Genomic DNA, 13,987 nt, shown 5'->3' with positions numbered 1-13,987 from the left:
GATAAACCTGGAGGAACAAGGCATGCAAGCTACAGGAGAGGCATGGACATCGTGCTAAGCTTTCTGACCTTGTACAATTCATAGAGAGACAGGTAAAAAATACTGTCTGACCCACTGTTTGGAAACATACAAGATGCTAAGCAAACTACAACTGTCAAAACCTCAACCATCATCAAACCAAGAGACACAAGAGACATTCCAAGAAGCAGTTTTGCCACAACAGTAACACCCATAGAAACGGCAGTGCAGTCAAATGGAGTGGAAAGAAGTGTATTCATCAGCTATCATAATGATTGTCTTTTCTGCAATAAAAGTGGTCACACATTGGAGCGGTGTCCACAGATGAAATAGAGAAGACACAGAGAGAAGATGCACTACTTAAAGGAAAAGGGTGTCTGTTTTTGGCTGTTTGAAAAGAGGACACTTAAGCAGAGACTGCACAAGTCGTTTAACCTGTGATACGTGTGAACAAAACCATCCTGATATACTCCACATTGAAGAAACCAGTGGTGAGCTGTGGATTTTTGAACTAAGGGTACTGTATTTTATGACGTCACGTACGCAGGCATGTGCACATAGCCACTTACTAATACTGTATTCAACATGTGATTATTAATGTATTTATATTTCTTATTATTTTGTTGCATTGTTAATTTGTTGTTTTTATTTTTGTTTCAATTAATCAATTATTTTATTTTCCTTTTAGTTTTATATAAAAGCCCTTTACATAGACTCACCCACAGATAAGCAGTTAAAATAATCAGACAACTTGTCTTTGTCTTGTCTCAGAGAACTGGGTGCTCTGCTAAGCAATCCCCTTCACACTCTGCAGTGCACATTCAATTCAAGTACATGGCTTTTCTCCAGTAGCCTAATGTTATGCAAAGCAGCCAGGTAGACGCTATTGAGAATGTGTCGCCACTGACGGCGCTAACCTTCAGAGGCTATTGTTTAAACTTTAAGGTGTTAACGACCGCCGCTGACGGTGAGTGCATGTTGAGCACGCGCGAGCCCCCAGCCCCCACAGTCTCATAACTAAGGGTACGCCGTACCCGCCCGTACCCCCTAGAGCTCAACCCTGGAAGAAACGGAAAAGAAATCAATAGGAAACAATGCTGTCGTCTTACCTCACACATGTGGTCATATTGGGGCCGGTGATGAAACCTCCATCTTCTCCATAGTACCCGTTCAAGTGAAGAGCCACAGGGAGACAGTGTTGCAAACATATGCATTTTTGGACCATGGAAGCACATCCACATTCTGCACTGAAAACTTAATGAGAAGGCTAAACATTACCGGACAAAAAACTAATATTCTTCTCCGCACAATGAACCAAGTGAAGCCTGAGACCAGTCACCATATCTCAGGTTTGGAAATAGCCAAGTTGGACAAAAATGATTTCATACAACTCCCTAATGTGTTCACTCATAAAACCATGCCTGTCTCACAACACAATATTCCAAAAACAACAGGGCTTGTCACCATGGCCTTATTTGAAACATATCAAACTGCAAGAAATAGACTCTGGTGTTGACCTACTGATTGGCAGAAATGCTTCAAAGTTATTGGAACCTTTTTGGAGGTGGTTAACAGCCAGGCAGATCGACCATATGCTGTGAGGACCCTATTGGGGTGGGTCATCTATGGTCCCTTGATAGGAGACAACAATGTCAGGGATGAGACTGGCTGCACTGCTGCGGCTGTCAATCATATCATATATCCAGAAAAACAATCAGGACTTCAGTGAAAGAACAAGCAAGGAAATGGAAGCCAAGTCAGGGTAGGATGAAAGATGGACTACTGCGTGAAACGGATCTGTTCCGCAAGGTGGCTTGCCTCCCACAAGAAACGTTGGTGGTTATGTCCTCATACCCTTTCGCCATGGTCTGGAACAGCAATATTAAAGGTTACATTTTATTTTTCTTTCAGCTAGTTCCCGTCATGGCTGCACCTTCCTCGATCATCACCTGCTTGTCTCTCTCAGCACACCCTAAATTTGCTATTTGTCTTGCGTTTCAGCATCCTTCTCCCTCCGCCTCAGATAAACCATCTCTACCTCACCTCTCGCTTTATCCACCTCTCTTGCTTTATCGTCTAACCTTCTAACCTGGGCTTATACTCAAATGTAGTCATTTCTGTTCTCATCCCTCCATGTTGCTTCTAATGAGAATCGTAGCATTTTCAATCCGGCCGCCTCTAGTTCTTTGCCCTCTACTAACATGACCACTTGCCCGGTGATTTATTGACTATGGTTCACATAATTTATTTTCTGATATTGCACTAACATGTTTGTGCTGTCTTTTTCAGGTCATGTATGCCAGGGATGTGTGGTTGGAGGATGGAAAGGAGACAGAGGGTACAATTCCTAATAATTGGATCGACAGGGGTAAGGGAACCATTAGATGGCCAAATGCCAAACAAACACAACTTACAAGATGAGAAAGGACCCCCAGGAGGACTGGCTGACGTCCCAGTTAGTCAAGATAAAGATGACTTCAGGCAGGTTTTTGGATCATTTACTCAATAATTCAAGTACAAATAGTTGAATCAATGTTTACAGTTGAATTGTATAACTTCTAGTTAAAGCTTGTGAATGTGACAACTACAACCTGACCAGCCAAGCAGAGGAGGAAGAGGAGGATGTGGATGTGGTGATAAGAGGGAAGAGGAAACCTGTTAAAAGACAAGATGATGACTGATGTAGAGTTCATATGTTTCTCAAGTAACTTCTAAATATGAAATGTGTTAACAGAAACTGGGCCTCACATTGTAGACCATTCATGTTTTATATGACGTTTTGGAGCATTATGGGTAACTTTCTTCTATAATCAATTTATAAGTCCATTGTCAAAAATGACAATCAAATGCTTTAATAAGCCGTATAGGTGCCCTCCTTTCCTATCGCACCAAGGAAGTTGCAGTCCAGCCAGGACAACAATGTGTTACTCAATGCTTGTTGAGTATTGATGTCAATTTATGAAATACCAGTAAGACTCCCTAATCGGGAGATAAGCGACCGTAGGTCACATGTATACAGAAGAGGGCTGTAACGGCGATTGGTTCCTAGTTGTGTGGAGGGATTGTTTGTGGGGGGCAAGCCCCCGAGTTACGGCATTTTATGTGAGCTGCAGTGGCAGGGGGTCCTTTATGTTTCAGACTCTGAAAATCAAGCCCTGGATGGCCTGGTGGATGTCGTGGTGGACACCATGTCTGTCGAGTTGGAGCATGCTGAGGGGTCTTGGCACAGGGAGATGTCTACACACAGTGAGTATGAATCACATTTAAGCAGTCACCTTTTGTATTTGGTATCTAAGAACATTCTTTGTCTTTTCCAGGCTCCCGACATGCAAGTGTAGCACCTCGGAGCAGAGAAATGTCCACACCCCGTGAGTATTCACTTTCTCCATTGCACCAACACATTTTAAGTACAGTCAGTACAAGGTGTTACATGTTGTGCATACTAAAGAAATCATTACCATACCTAATTCACAAGCAATGAGTAAGTAGTTACAGGCTCAATGTGTTGAACTATGTGTATCAGAGGAGATGTGTGATTGTCAACATCTAAGACCAACCAGTAGGGGTAGTCTTTTTCAGTGTGACATGGTGTTGTAGTAGTATTATGTCCAAGTATTAAGTCTTTAGTGATGGCTCCAGCCATCAGGCACAGTGATGGCTCCAGACACAGTGTCGGATACCGGCACAGCATCAGGACCAGCCACGACTCCAGGTACAGCAACAGCTCGGAGGCACTCTGTCAGGTCCAGACATGATGACAGGTCCCACCGCAGTGATGGGTCGAGGAACACGGTCAGGTCCAGACATGACAGATCCAGGGACACGGTCAGGCATGGTGAGTTGTCCAAAGGCCCCAAGTAATCAAAACCTTTACAATTCAGCAAGTAGTATCGTGCACCCCTAATTGTTACAATATGACATATTTATTATTTCTCATCTAATGTATAGTCATCTGTCTTGGAAAGTTTTAATGCAAAAATATCACTTTGTAATTTCTAAAATGTACTTTTGTTCTTATTACAGGTGCTATGCAGTGACTGAGAGGCCAACATGGGCATTCCCATTGCCAGCACAAGGTAAGTTCTGAGCTATTTCAATGAAGACCCCCAACAAACTGGGGGACACTTAATTTGCAACCCTTCTCTCTTCTGCCCATTCTCTCCTTTCTTCCTTTACTGTTCTCTCTGTCTCCTCTCCTATCGGGACACAAAAACTGCTCTTCAATTATATCAGTTTTTGTATCATTGTAGGGTGGTGTCTATAACATGTCTCTGTGTACACTTACTTATTTTTCAGTATACCAGAAGAAAGTCCTGACCATATCAATATTCACTAAAGAACCTGCCTCTTCAGCGGCCAGTCATGTTGAGAGAATGGAGGACTTCCAGAGAGAGGAGCAACTCCTCAGTGATGTCCAAGCTTTTAATACCCTGGTAGGCTTTTCAAGAGTCTGGAAGTAATGAACAGCATAAGATGCACTCGCACACTTTTTACGTTCCTCTGGGATATGTCAGTGAAAGTTTTCATGGACTTATTCCAACAGGTGCTGCAACTTTCCCGTTATAGAGGGAAGGACGTTAAGGACTGTGTCCACAAAGTTCTTGACAGGTATGTTTCAACATACACTATGAATTAACCCCTGTGTGATGTTTGGGTGCGCTGTGGTTTTCAATGTGTGAACACTTATTTGGTTAATTCTTCTAGATGAGCGCCTGACTGCATGTTTCCATTAATTTGCCTTTTTTTTTTTTTTAGCTTAACACCTGAATCCTCTGTTATGTCATGTCAATGACATAATGGTTGAACATTAAGTGAAAATTAGTAGTATAAAGGGTTTATACCATGTTTTACAATAAATCCTAATCCTACTACATTATCAAATGTATTTTGTTTTTCTTAAGGCTCTTCAGTAACAGTCTGATGGCACAGTTGAACATGAAGGGGGAAAAAGAGAAGACTGCGGCTTTCAGCGCAATACAAGGTAAGCCCATATTTCATGTTGACCAAGGACAAAATCAAAATGTAATTGGGTAAAACATGTCCTTTCCGGTTGACATAAAAAAAATACAATGCCAACTGTCTACCGTTACCGTTGCTATCATAACATTTTAAATAACTGGTGGTTAGGTGTAGAAGGGAGATGGCTTTGTATTAAACTAGTTGTGGATGTACAAGCATTTTTGCATGTCAATATGGAGACTCGCAATCAGTTTTATTGTCACTTCCACAACACACACTAGGCAAACAGGGGAGCAAAATGCCATTCTCCTCAACTCATGATGCACATTAAAAAGAGGCAAACATTAAAAAGTAAAGAGCAGACAACATTGGTAAAAAGTGCTGATGCATTCAAAGTGCAATCCATCTTTCAAGATGTTGGTTTTGGGGGCAATACATGGTTCAGGGTTCTGATGGTTTGGGGCAGCTGTTGGATGACCTGCTGGTGCTTCCCCCTGAGCTCTTGAACCTCCTACCAGATGGCAGGAGTTCAATCGAGCTGTGTATTATGTCAGATAGGGACTAGGACAGCATGTTGCCTTTGCACATTTTTTATTGCCTTTTTCTACTATGCAGATGCAGTCATGAAATTCGACCCAGAAGCCACAGAGGACCTCATAAGGCAGCATGCCGCAGACCACCTCAAGCATGCTCCAGCGAGAAGGGGAGGACACACAGCAGGCACTCAGGACTGATTTAACTTGAACTTTCACTGTCCATTGTGGGGGATCTTAGTGTCACAGTATTGTACAGTGTTGTGTAATTTGAACTTGTGTTCTGTTCAACGAAGTAGCTCTGGTTGGACCTTACCCTGGTAGCTCACTGGCTATTCAGTACAGCACTTGTTTAATATGTTTCAGTTGTTGTGGAACCGGCCCAAGCAAAAAGGGTGTCCCTGCAAAGTAAGCTGTGCTATTATGTTTTATTATTATTTTATTTTCATTCGACTAGTGACGTGGACTTGGACTTAGCCCCCCTCGGACATACCTGTGGACTACACCAGGTACAAATGACTTTTTTGTTGCTCTCCCTCATGGAGCTACTTGCGGATTATACCAGGGTCAGTCCACCCTAGGTGGACACGCACTGACCTTTTGCACCTTAATCCCATGTATAACGCACTGACTTTTTTTGTCTTTTTTTTTATTGTACTCTTTTTCTCTAAGCACCTTAACGTCATAAGTATATCATGCACAGTATACGTACATTGCTGCTATGCTCAGGCACCTTAGTTTTTATTATCTCAGGTACTTTGTAAATATGTAGATAACTTGTTTGGCCTTCTGCTGTTCTCTTGTTTGATCTCCTTCCCACTTGCCCCCCACCCCTCTTCTTCTTCCCCCCCTCTTCTTTCTATGGAAATTAACGTTGCGCTGGGAACGATGTACAAAAACGAATTTCACCCACTTTTGTACCTTGTAAACCTGTGATGTGACAATAAACCTGATTCTGATTCTGACGTGTAAAAAAAAAAAAGAGAAGTTAACTGCTCTGTTCTGGATCAAGCTTAATCAGCCCTGGTGACTGCTTTGTGTGTGCTTTGTGTTAAGTGGCTGTCCCGCTTCTGTTCTGTCAAAAATAATTCAAAGCTGGCTTGATCTGCTGTTTGTTTGAATACTTAATTAGTCAGATAGGTAAACGTCATGAGGTACGTTAAGGCTAAAAGGATAACACAAGTCCTGGGGACTTGTTTCCATTGTGGTCCTATGAACTAGATTCCATTTCAGGGGGTCTAGTTCCAGTCCACAAATATTCCACAATCATATGGAATATTTGTGGAATACTGTAATTGTGGAACATTTGTTTGCGCAGCTGTGTATTCACAAGAAGAATAAAGAGATAATAAGGAAATAAGTGTGTATTGAATTGTGATTTGTTTGTAAACCTCTGTGTACTGTATTCCCAGTTTTCAGAAGGTGGCATAACCATTTGATCTTGTTCATTTTCCTGTAGCTTTGTTTGATTAGCTTAGCAGCATGTTAACTACTAACTATGTTAAAGCTACAGGAAAATGAACAGGAAATGGGGATTACAGTTATGCACCGAGCCTAGAAGAAGTGGATTGTTTGATTTGGTTTATTGAATATTAAAATTCAAAAGGATAAAAAACACAAGAAAGCCCGTAGGCTTGTTTCAATCGTGGTCCTTTGGGAAAGGGGACATAGGGAGCTACAATACAATACAATATAATAACATAAAAAACATAAAACAAGGCCAAATAAAACTTACAAATTCAAAAAGGACAAACAGAAGACTAAACATCAACTAAACAAAAATTAAGATTGGGGTAAAGATGTCTATAATTAGTCTAAATTTGACGTAGAAAAGATGACCACATTTGGACTAGAATAAGCCCTTATGTAGAGGTTTGGACGTTCAGAAGACATCCGACAAAGACGCAATTAAAACTTTCATTCTGCACCCTTCAGGGACCAAAATGGGACGTTCAAAAATGACCTCATTGCACATTGGGAATAAAATAATATACTGTATATGTGAAAACATCTGTTCCATTCCTGTTGTTCCCTGAAGATGAAATGGTCGAGCTCGTTTGCCTGACCCCCAATTGTTATAATTGATCGTTCCTTCCGACCGACCGAGAGGCATACCGGACCGAGGTGGAAGGGCAACACTGCCCTCTAGTGGATACATCCAGTTTGTACACGCACATGTTAACCCAGAGTACAGAAGTCCTGACGTCACTCGTCCATCCCCTGGGTCGTAAAGTCATTTCCCTATGGAGAATAACATTGGGTCATCATAGAATCGTCTCATAAGAATTGTGGTCCAAAAATAAACAAACTGCCTCGGCGATATTGTCAGGGAGGAGCCTCGGCATTGTTTATGATAGTCAGTCACTCATATTTGAAAAAGTCAGTTTCTGGCAAATTTAACTAATTCGGCAGAAGTAACATTAGCGTTTTCTCACCGTCAGTTGATGCTTCATATCCATAAGAGTAAAACCGCCGGGGTCATTTGTTTATGTTTGGAACACAGTTCTTATTTGACGCGATATTAAACACGTCTATGGGAATTCAGAACAGGGGGGAAAAGGTTTTAAAGGTTTACGGTTCTAGAGGTTTTACATCTTCTAAAGCTCTAAGGTATTCTCTAAAATTCAAATGGTAGCCGATATGTCCTAAGTAGGCCGAACGTTGTAGAGTTGGAACGGAGTTTGTAGCTAAAAGTATGAAGGACTAGTTAGGGGTCAAAAAACGGGCCGAATACGTAGTGACAATAACGTCAGTGTGCTCGCTAAGTATATACTGTTAGGCACATACGTGAAATGTGGCCTCTGCACTTTAACAGCCTCCAATCACTCTAAGATTGCCACATTGTTGACCTGACCTGGAATCGTACCCAGCACATCCAGGACCTCTGGTTCACCAGGCAGGCCCACTAACCACTCAGCTATAGCACTCTGATTAACATCATGTCAGAAAATGAAATGAAACAGAGGTCTGACTATACTGAGTCAGAGTCAAGCTTTACAAAATGTAAGTTGTGTAAAAAAAAGTCTCACTATACTAAGTTGTTATTTGTTTGTTTAAGTCAGGCTATACTCTACTCAGAGTCATAAGTTTACAAAATGTACTAAAGTACAGTGAACGTCTGTGCGGTTTGTCTTCATCACTGAAAATAACGTACATGTAAACAGATATAAAACTGCTGTCATGTGCAGTTGGGGTGAAGAAACACAACCATTTCACTCCTAATAGTACCTATTTGATTTGACATCCTGACTTGCTGCTGTGGCTGAGGCTTGAACCTGTTACCTGCGGCTCACTAGTCAGTGACTCTATCCATTCACCTACAGCTGTTTCCTTGTAATCTGTGGTTCTAAAACGTTTTGTTGTCAACCCCCCAAATTGACATGTATTTGGGCAGTGGACCCCAATGTGAAAAGATGTAGTGTCAGGGCCCCCCATGAAAAAGATTTATATTTATGCTGTAACACATTTTAAAGTTATTTGTCTTGTTTGTTGTTCAAGTCAAAGCACCAGGAAGGCTGTACTTGAGAGCCATCTGTTAGCTCAATGGGTTGAGACACAGTATTCATGATCCAGAGGCCATGAGTTCAAATCCCATTGATGTCTTTCCTATGAGTCTTTCCTTTGCAGACTGGCTTCCAGAAGATCAAGTGAAAACCATCAGGAAGGCTGTATTTGTCATCCAACTCTTAGCTCAATGGGTTGAGACGCAGTATACATGATCCAGAGGCCATGAGTTCAAATCCCACTGGTGTCTTTACTGTGATGCTTTCCTTTGCAGACTAACTTCTAGAAAAACAAGTTAAAAGCACCAGGAGACCTGTAACTCTCAGCCAACAGCATAGCTCAACTGGTAGAGCGTCTGTCCAATAACATGACTTGACTTCACTTGAGTGGGTTTGATTCCCACTTGAGTGAAGTTTCCCCGGTATCTTGGGGCAACGGATAAATTGACTGATATCCTTAGTGATGCTTCCCTTTGCAGACTAACTTCCAGAAAACAAGTTAAAAGCACCAAGAAACCTGTAACTTTCAGTCGACAGCATAGCTCAACTGGTAGAGCGTCTGTCCAATAACATGACACTTCACTTGAGTGGGTTCAATTCCCAGTCCAGTCAGGTGTCCCCGGTAACTTGGGGCAACGGATAAATTGACTGATATCCGTAGAATAACTTGTAGGAGTGTGCTGGTTCAAATCCAGTTCAACCCAGGACCGAGCGGTCCTGGGTTCGATTCCCACTAACGTCAAGTCCCCGGTAAATTGGGGCAGCGGATAAATTGACTGATATCCGTAGAATAACTTGTAGGAGTGTCCTGGTTCAAATCCAGTCACCACCTTAGTAACTGAGACCGAATCTGGCCAATTCGGTCTCAGTTACTGAGATAGATAGAGGGTGTGTAGAGTGGGCGGAGTAGAGTAGGGGTAGAGTAAAGAGGGAATGTAGTGGGAGGAGTAGGACTAGGGGGAGGATTAGGAGTAGGACTAGGGGGAGGAGTAGAACTAGGGGGAGGAGTAGGACTAGGAGTAGAACTAGAGTAGGGGGCCAGAGTAGGAGTAGAGGCCAGAGTAGGAGAAGGGGTAGGGCTCAGAGTAGGGGGAGGAGTAGGGCCAGAGTAGGAGAAGGGGGAGGGCCCAGAATAGGGGGAGGAGTAGGGCCCAGAATAGGGGGAGGAGTAGGAGAAGGGGGAGGGCCCAGAGTAGGGGGAGGAGTAGGGCCAGAGTAGGGGGAGGAGTAGGGCCAGAGTAGGAGAAGGGGGAGGGCCCAGAATAGGGGGAGGAGTAGGGTCAGAGTAGGAGTTGTCCTCTAGTTGTCCTCTAGTTGTCCTCTTATTGCAAATCTCCACACACGCGATATTGCAAATCTCTAATAAAATTTCACCTCCATACAGAAACCAAAACCATATCCCTCTCCTGGCTCCCTACTCTGGCCTCTACTCCACCCACCTACTCCTCCCCCTATGCTGGGCCCTCCCCCTATTCTGGGCCCTCCCCCTTCTCCGGCCCTACTCCTCCCCCTATTCTGGGCCCTCCCCCTACTCCTCCCCCTTCTCCTACTCTGACCCTACTCCTCCCCCTATTCTGGGCCCTCCCCCTTCTCCTACTCTGGCCCTACTCCTCCCCCTATTCTGGGCCCTCCCCCTTCTCCTACTCCTCCCCCTATTCTGGGCCCTACTCCTCCCCCTATTCTGGGCCCTCCCCCTTCTCCTACTCTGGCCCTACTCTGGGCCCTACCCCTTCTCCTACTCTGGCCCTACTCCTCCCCCTACTCTGGGCCCTCCCCCTTCTCCTACTCCTCCCCCTATTCTGGGCCCTACTCCTCCCCCTATTCTGGGCCCTCCCCCTTCTCCTACTCTGGCCCTACTCCTCCCCCTACTCTGAGCCCTACCCCTTCTCCTACTCTGGCCTCTACTCCTACTCTGGCCCCCTACTCTAGTTCTACTCCTAGTCCTACTCCTCCCCCTAGTTCTACTCCTCCCCCTAGTCCTACTCCTAATCCTCCCCCTAGTCCTACTCCTCCCACTACATTCCCTCTTTACTCTACCCCTACTCTACTCCGCCCACTCTACACACCCTCTATCTATCTCAGTAACTGAGACCGAATTGGCCAGATTCGGTCTCAGTTACTAAGGTGGTGACTGGATTTGAACCAGGACACTCCTACAAGTTATTCTACGGATATCAGTCAATTTATCCGCTGCCCCAATTTACCGGGGACACTTGACTCGACTGGGAATTGAACCCACTCAAGTGAAGTGTCATGTTATTGGACAGACGCTCTACCAGTTGAGCTATGCTGTCGACTGAAAGTTACAGGTTTCTTGGTGCTTTTAACTTGTTTTCTGGAAGTTAGTCTGCAAAGGGAAGCATCACTAAGGATATCAGTCAATTTATCCGTTGCCCCAAGATACCGGGGAAACTTCACTCAAGTGGGAATCAAACCCACTCAAGTGAAGTCAAGTCATGTTATTGGACAGACGCTCTACCAGTTGAGCTATGCTGTTGGCTGAGAGTTACAGGTCTCCTGGTGCTTTTAACTTGTTTTTCTAGAAGTTAGTCTGCAAAGGAAAGCATCACAGTAAAGACACCAGTGGGATTTGAACTCATGGCCTCTGGATCATGTATACTGCGTCTCAACCCATTGAGCTAAGAGTTGGATGACAAATACAGCCTTCCTGATGGTTTTCACTTGATCTTCTGGAAGCCAGTCTGCAAAGGAAAGACTCATAGGAAAGACATCAATGGGATTTGAACTCATGGCCTCTGGATCATGAATACTGTGTCTCAACCCATTGAGCTAACAGATGGCTCTCAAGTACAGCCTTCCTGGTGCTTTGACTTGAACAACAAACAAGACAAATAACTTTAAAATGTGTTACAGCATAAATATAAATCTTTTTCATGGGGGGCCCTGACACTACATCTTTTCACATTGGGGTCCACTGCCCAAATACATGTCAATTTGGGGGGTTGACAACAAAACGTTTTAGAACCACAGAGTCACTGACTAGTGAGCCGCAGGTAACAGGTTCAAGCCTCAGCCACAGCAGCAAGTCAGGATGTCAAATCAAATAGGTACTATTAGGAGTGAAATGGTTGTGTTTCTTCACCCCAACTGCACATGACAGCAGTTTTATATCTGTTTACATGTACGTTATTTTCAGTGATGAAGACAAACCGCACAGACGTTCACTGTACTTTAGTACATTTTGTAAACTTATGACTCTGAGTAGAGTATAGCCTGACTTAAACAAACAAATAACAACTTAGTATAGTGAGACTTTTTTTTACACAACTTACATTTTGTAAAGCTTGACTCTGACTCAGTATAGTCAGACCTCTGTTTCATTTCATTTTCTGACATGATGTTAATCAGAGTGCTATAGCTGAGTGGTTAGTGGGCCTGCCTGGTGAACCAGAGGTCCTGGATGTGCTGGGTACGATTCCAGGTCAGGTCAACAATGTGGCAATCTTAGAGTGATTGGAGGCTGTTAAAGTGCAGAGGCCACATTTCACGTATGTGCCTAACAGTATATACTTAGCGAGCACACTGACGTTATTGTCACTACGTATTCGGCCCGTTTTTTGACCCCTAACTAGTCCTTCATACTTTTAGCTACAAACTCCGTTCCAACTCTACAACGTTCGGCCTACTTAGGACATATCGGCTACCATTTGAATTTTAGAGAATACCTTAGAGCTTTAGAAGATGTAAAACCTCTAGAACCGTAAACCTTTAAAACCTTTTCCCCCCTGTTCTGAATTCCCATAGACGTGTTTAATATCGCGTCAAATAAGAACTGTGTTCCAAACATAAACAAATGACCCCGGCGGTTTTACTCTTATGGATATGAAGCATCAACTGACGGTGAGAAAACGCTAATGTTACTTCTGCCGAATTAGTTAAATTTGCCAGAAACTGACTTTTTCAAATATGAGTGACTGACTATCATAAACAATGCCGAGGCTCCTCCCTGACAATATCGCCGAGGCAGTTTGTTTATTTTTGGACCACAATTCTTATGAGACGATTCTATGATGACCCAATGTTATTCTCCATAGGGAAATGACTTTACGACCCAGGGGATGGACGAGTGACGTCAGGACTTCTGTACTCTGGGTTAACATGTGCGTGTACAAACTGGATGTATCCACTAGAGGGCAGTGTTGCCCTTCCACCTCGGTCCGGTATGCCTCTCGGTCGGTCGGAAGGAACGATCAATTATAACAATTGGGGGTCAGGCAAACGAGCTCGACCATTTCATCTTCAGGGAACAACAGGAATGGAACAGATGTTTTCACATATACAGTATATTATTTTATTCCCAATGTGCAATGAGGTCATTTTTGAACGTCCCATTTTGGTCCCTGAAGGGTGCAGAATGAAAGTTTTAATTGCGTCTTTGTCGGATGTCTTCTGAACGTCCAAACCTCTACATAAGGGCTTATTCTAGTCCAAATGTGGTCATCTTTTCTACGTCAAATTTAGACTAATTATAGACATCTTTACCCCAATCTTAATTTTTGTTTAGTTGATGTTTAGTCTTCTGTTTGTCCTTTTTGAATTTGTAAGTTTTATTTGGCCTTGTTTTATGTTTTTTATGTTATTATATTGTATTGTATTGTAGCTCCCTATGTCCCCTTTCCCAAAGGACCACGATTGAAACAAGCCTACGGGCTTTCTTGTGTTTTTTATCCTTTTGAATTTTAATATTCAATAAACCAAATCAAACAATCCACTTCTTCTAGGCTCGGTGCATAACTGTAATCCCCATTTCCTGTTCATTTTCCTGTAGCTTTAACATAGTTAGTAGTTAACATGCTGCTAAGCTAATCAAACAAAGCTACAGGAAAATGAACAAGATCAAATGGTTATGCCACCTTCTGAAAACTGGGAATACAGTACACAGAGGTTTACAAACAAATCACAATTCAATACACACTTATTTCCTTATTATCTCTTTATTCTTCTTGTGAATAC

At 43.1% G+C, this 13,987-nt stretch overlaps 1 protein-coding gene across 4 annotated transcripts; it reads left to right on the top strand.

The window, feature by feature from the left end:
- The first annotated feature begins 906 nt into the window (after positions 1-906).
- Positions 907-6,832, top strand: LOC311034982 (uncharacterized protein). 4 transcript variants are annotated; one of them, XM_084043025.1, is made up of 8 exons: positions 907-1,906; positions 2,308-3,386; positions 3,658-3,853; positions 4,042-4,094; positions 4,315-4,451; positions 4,562-4,626; positions 4,920-4,999; positions 5,593-6,832. In XM_084043025.1, exons 5-8 carry the CDS (start codon positions 4,392-4,394, stop codon positions 5,709-5,711), a joined length of 324 nt encoding a protein of 107 aa, XP_083899151.1. In that variant the 5' UTR covers positions 907-1,906; positions 2,308-3,386; positions 3,658-3,853; positions 4,042-4,094; positions 4,315-4,391; the 3' UTR covers positions 5,712-6,832. The 4 variants fall into 4 exon arrangements, with proteins under 4 accessions (XP_083899151.1, XP_083899152.1, XP_083899153.1 ...); XM_084043026.1 differs by lacking the exon at positions 907-1,906 and having other exon boundaries at positions 2,005-3,264; positions 3,336-3,386; XM_084043027.1 differs by lacking the exon at positions 907-1,906 and having other exon boundaries at positions 2,005-3,264; positions 3,315-3,386.
- Positions 6,833-13,987: the final 7,155 nt, after the last annotated feature.

This window comes from Gymnoscopelus microlampas (assembly GCF_963454915.1).
Source record: "Gymnoscopelus microlampas genome assembly, chromosome: 19".
NCBI classification, from domain to species: domain Eukaryota; kingdom Metazoa; phylum Chordata; class Actinopteri; order Myctophiformes; family Myctophidae; genus Gymnoscopelus; species Gymnoscopelus microlampas.
The sequence above is the reverse complement of the archived record's forward strand: the minus strand, read 5'-3'. Positions and strand labels throughout refer to the sequence as shown.

What these genes read in the sequence shown, in the direction of transcription:
- LOC311034982 (XM_084043025.1), top strand. Translation starts at nt 4,392, where the DNA reads ATGGAGGACTTCCAGAGAGAGGAGCAACTCCTCAGTGATGTCCAAGCT. An exon ending in GTCCACAAAGTTCTTGACAG is followed by an intron (nt 4,627 to 4,919) that starts GTATGTTTCAAC and finishes GTTTTTCTTAAG; the next exon opens with GCTCTTCAGTAACAGTCTGA. An exon ending in GGCTTTCAGCGCAATACAAG is followed by an intron (nt 5,000 to 5,592) that starts GTAAGCCCATAT and finishes TCTACTATGCAG; the next exon opens with ATGCAGTCATGAAATTCGAC.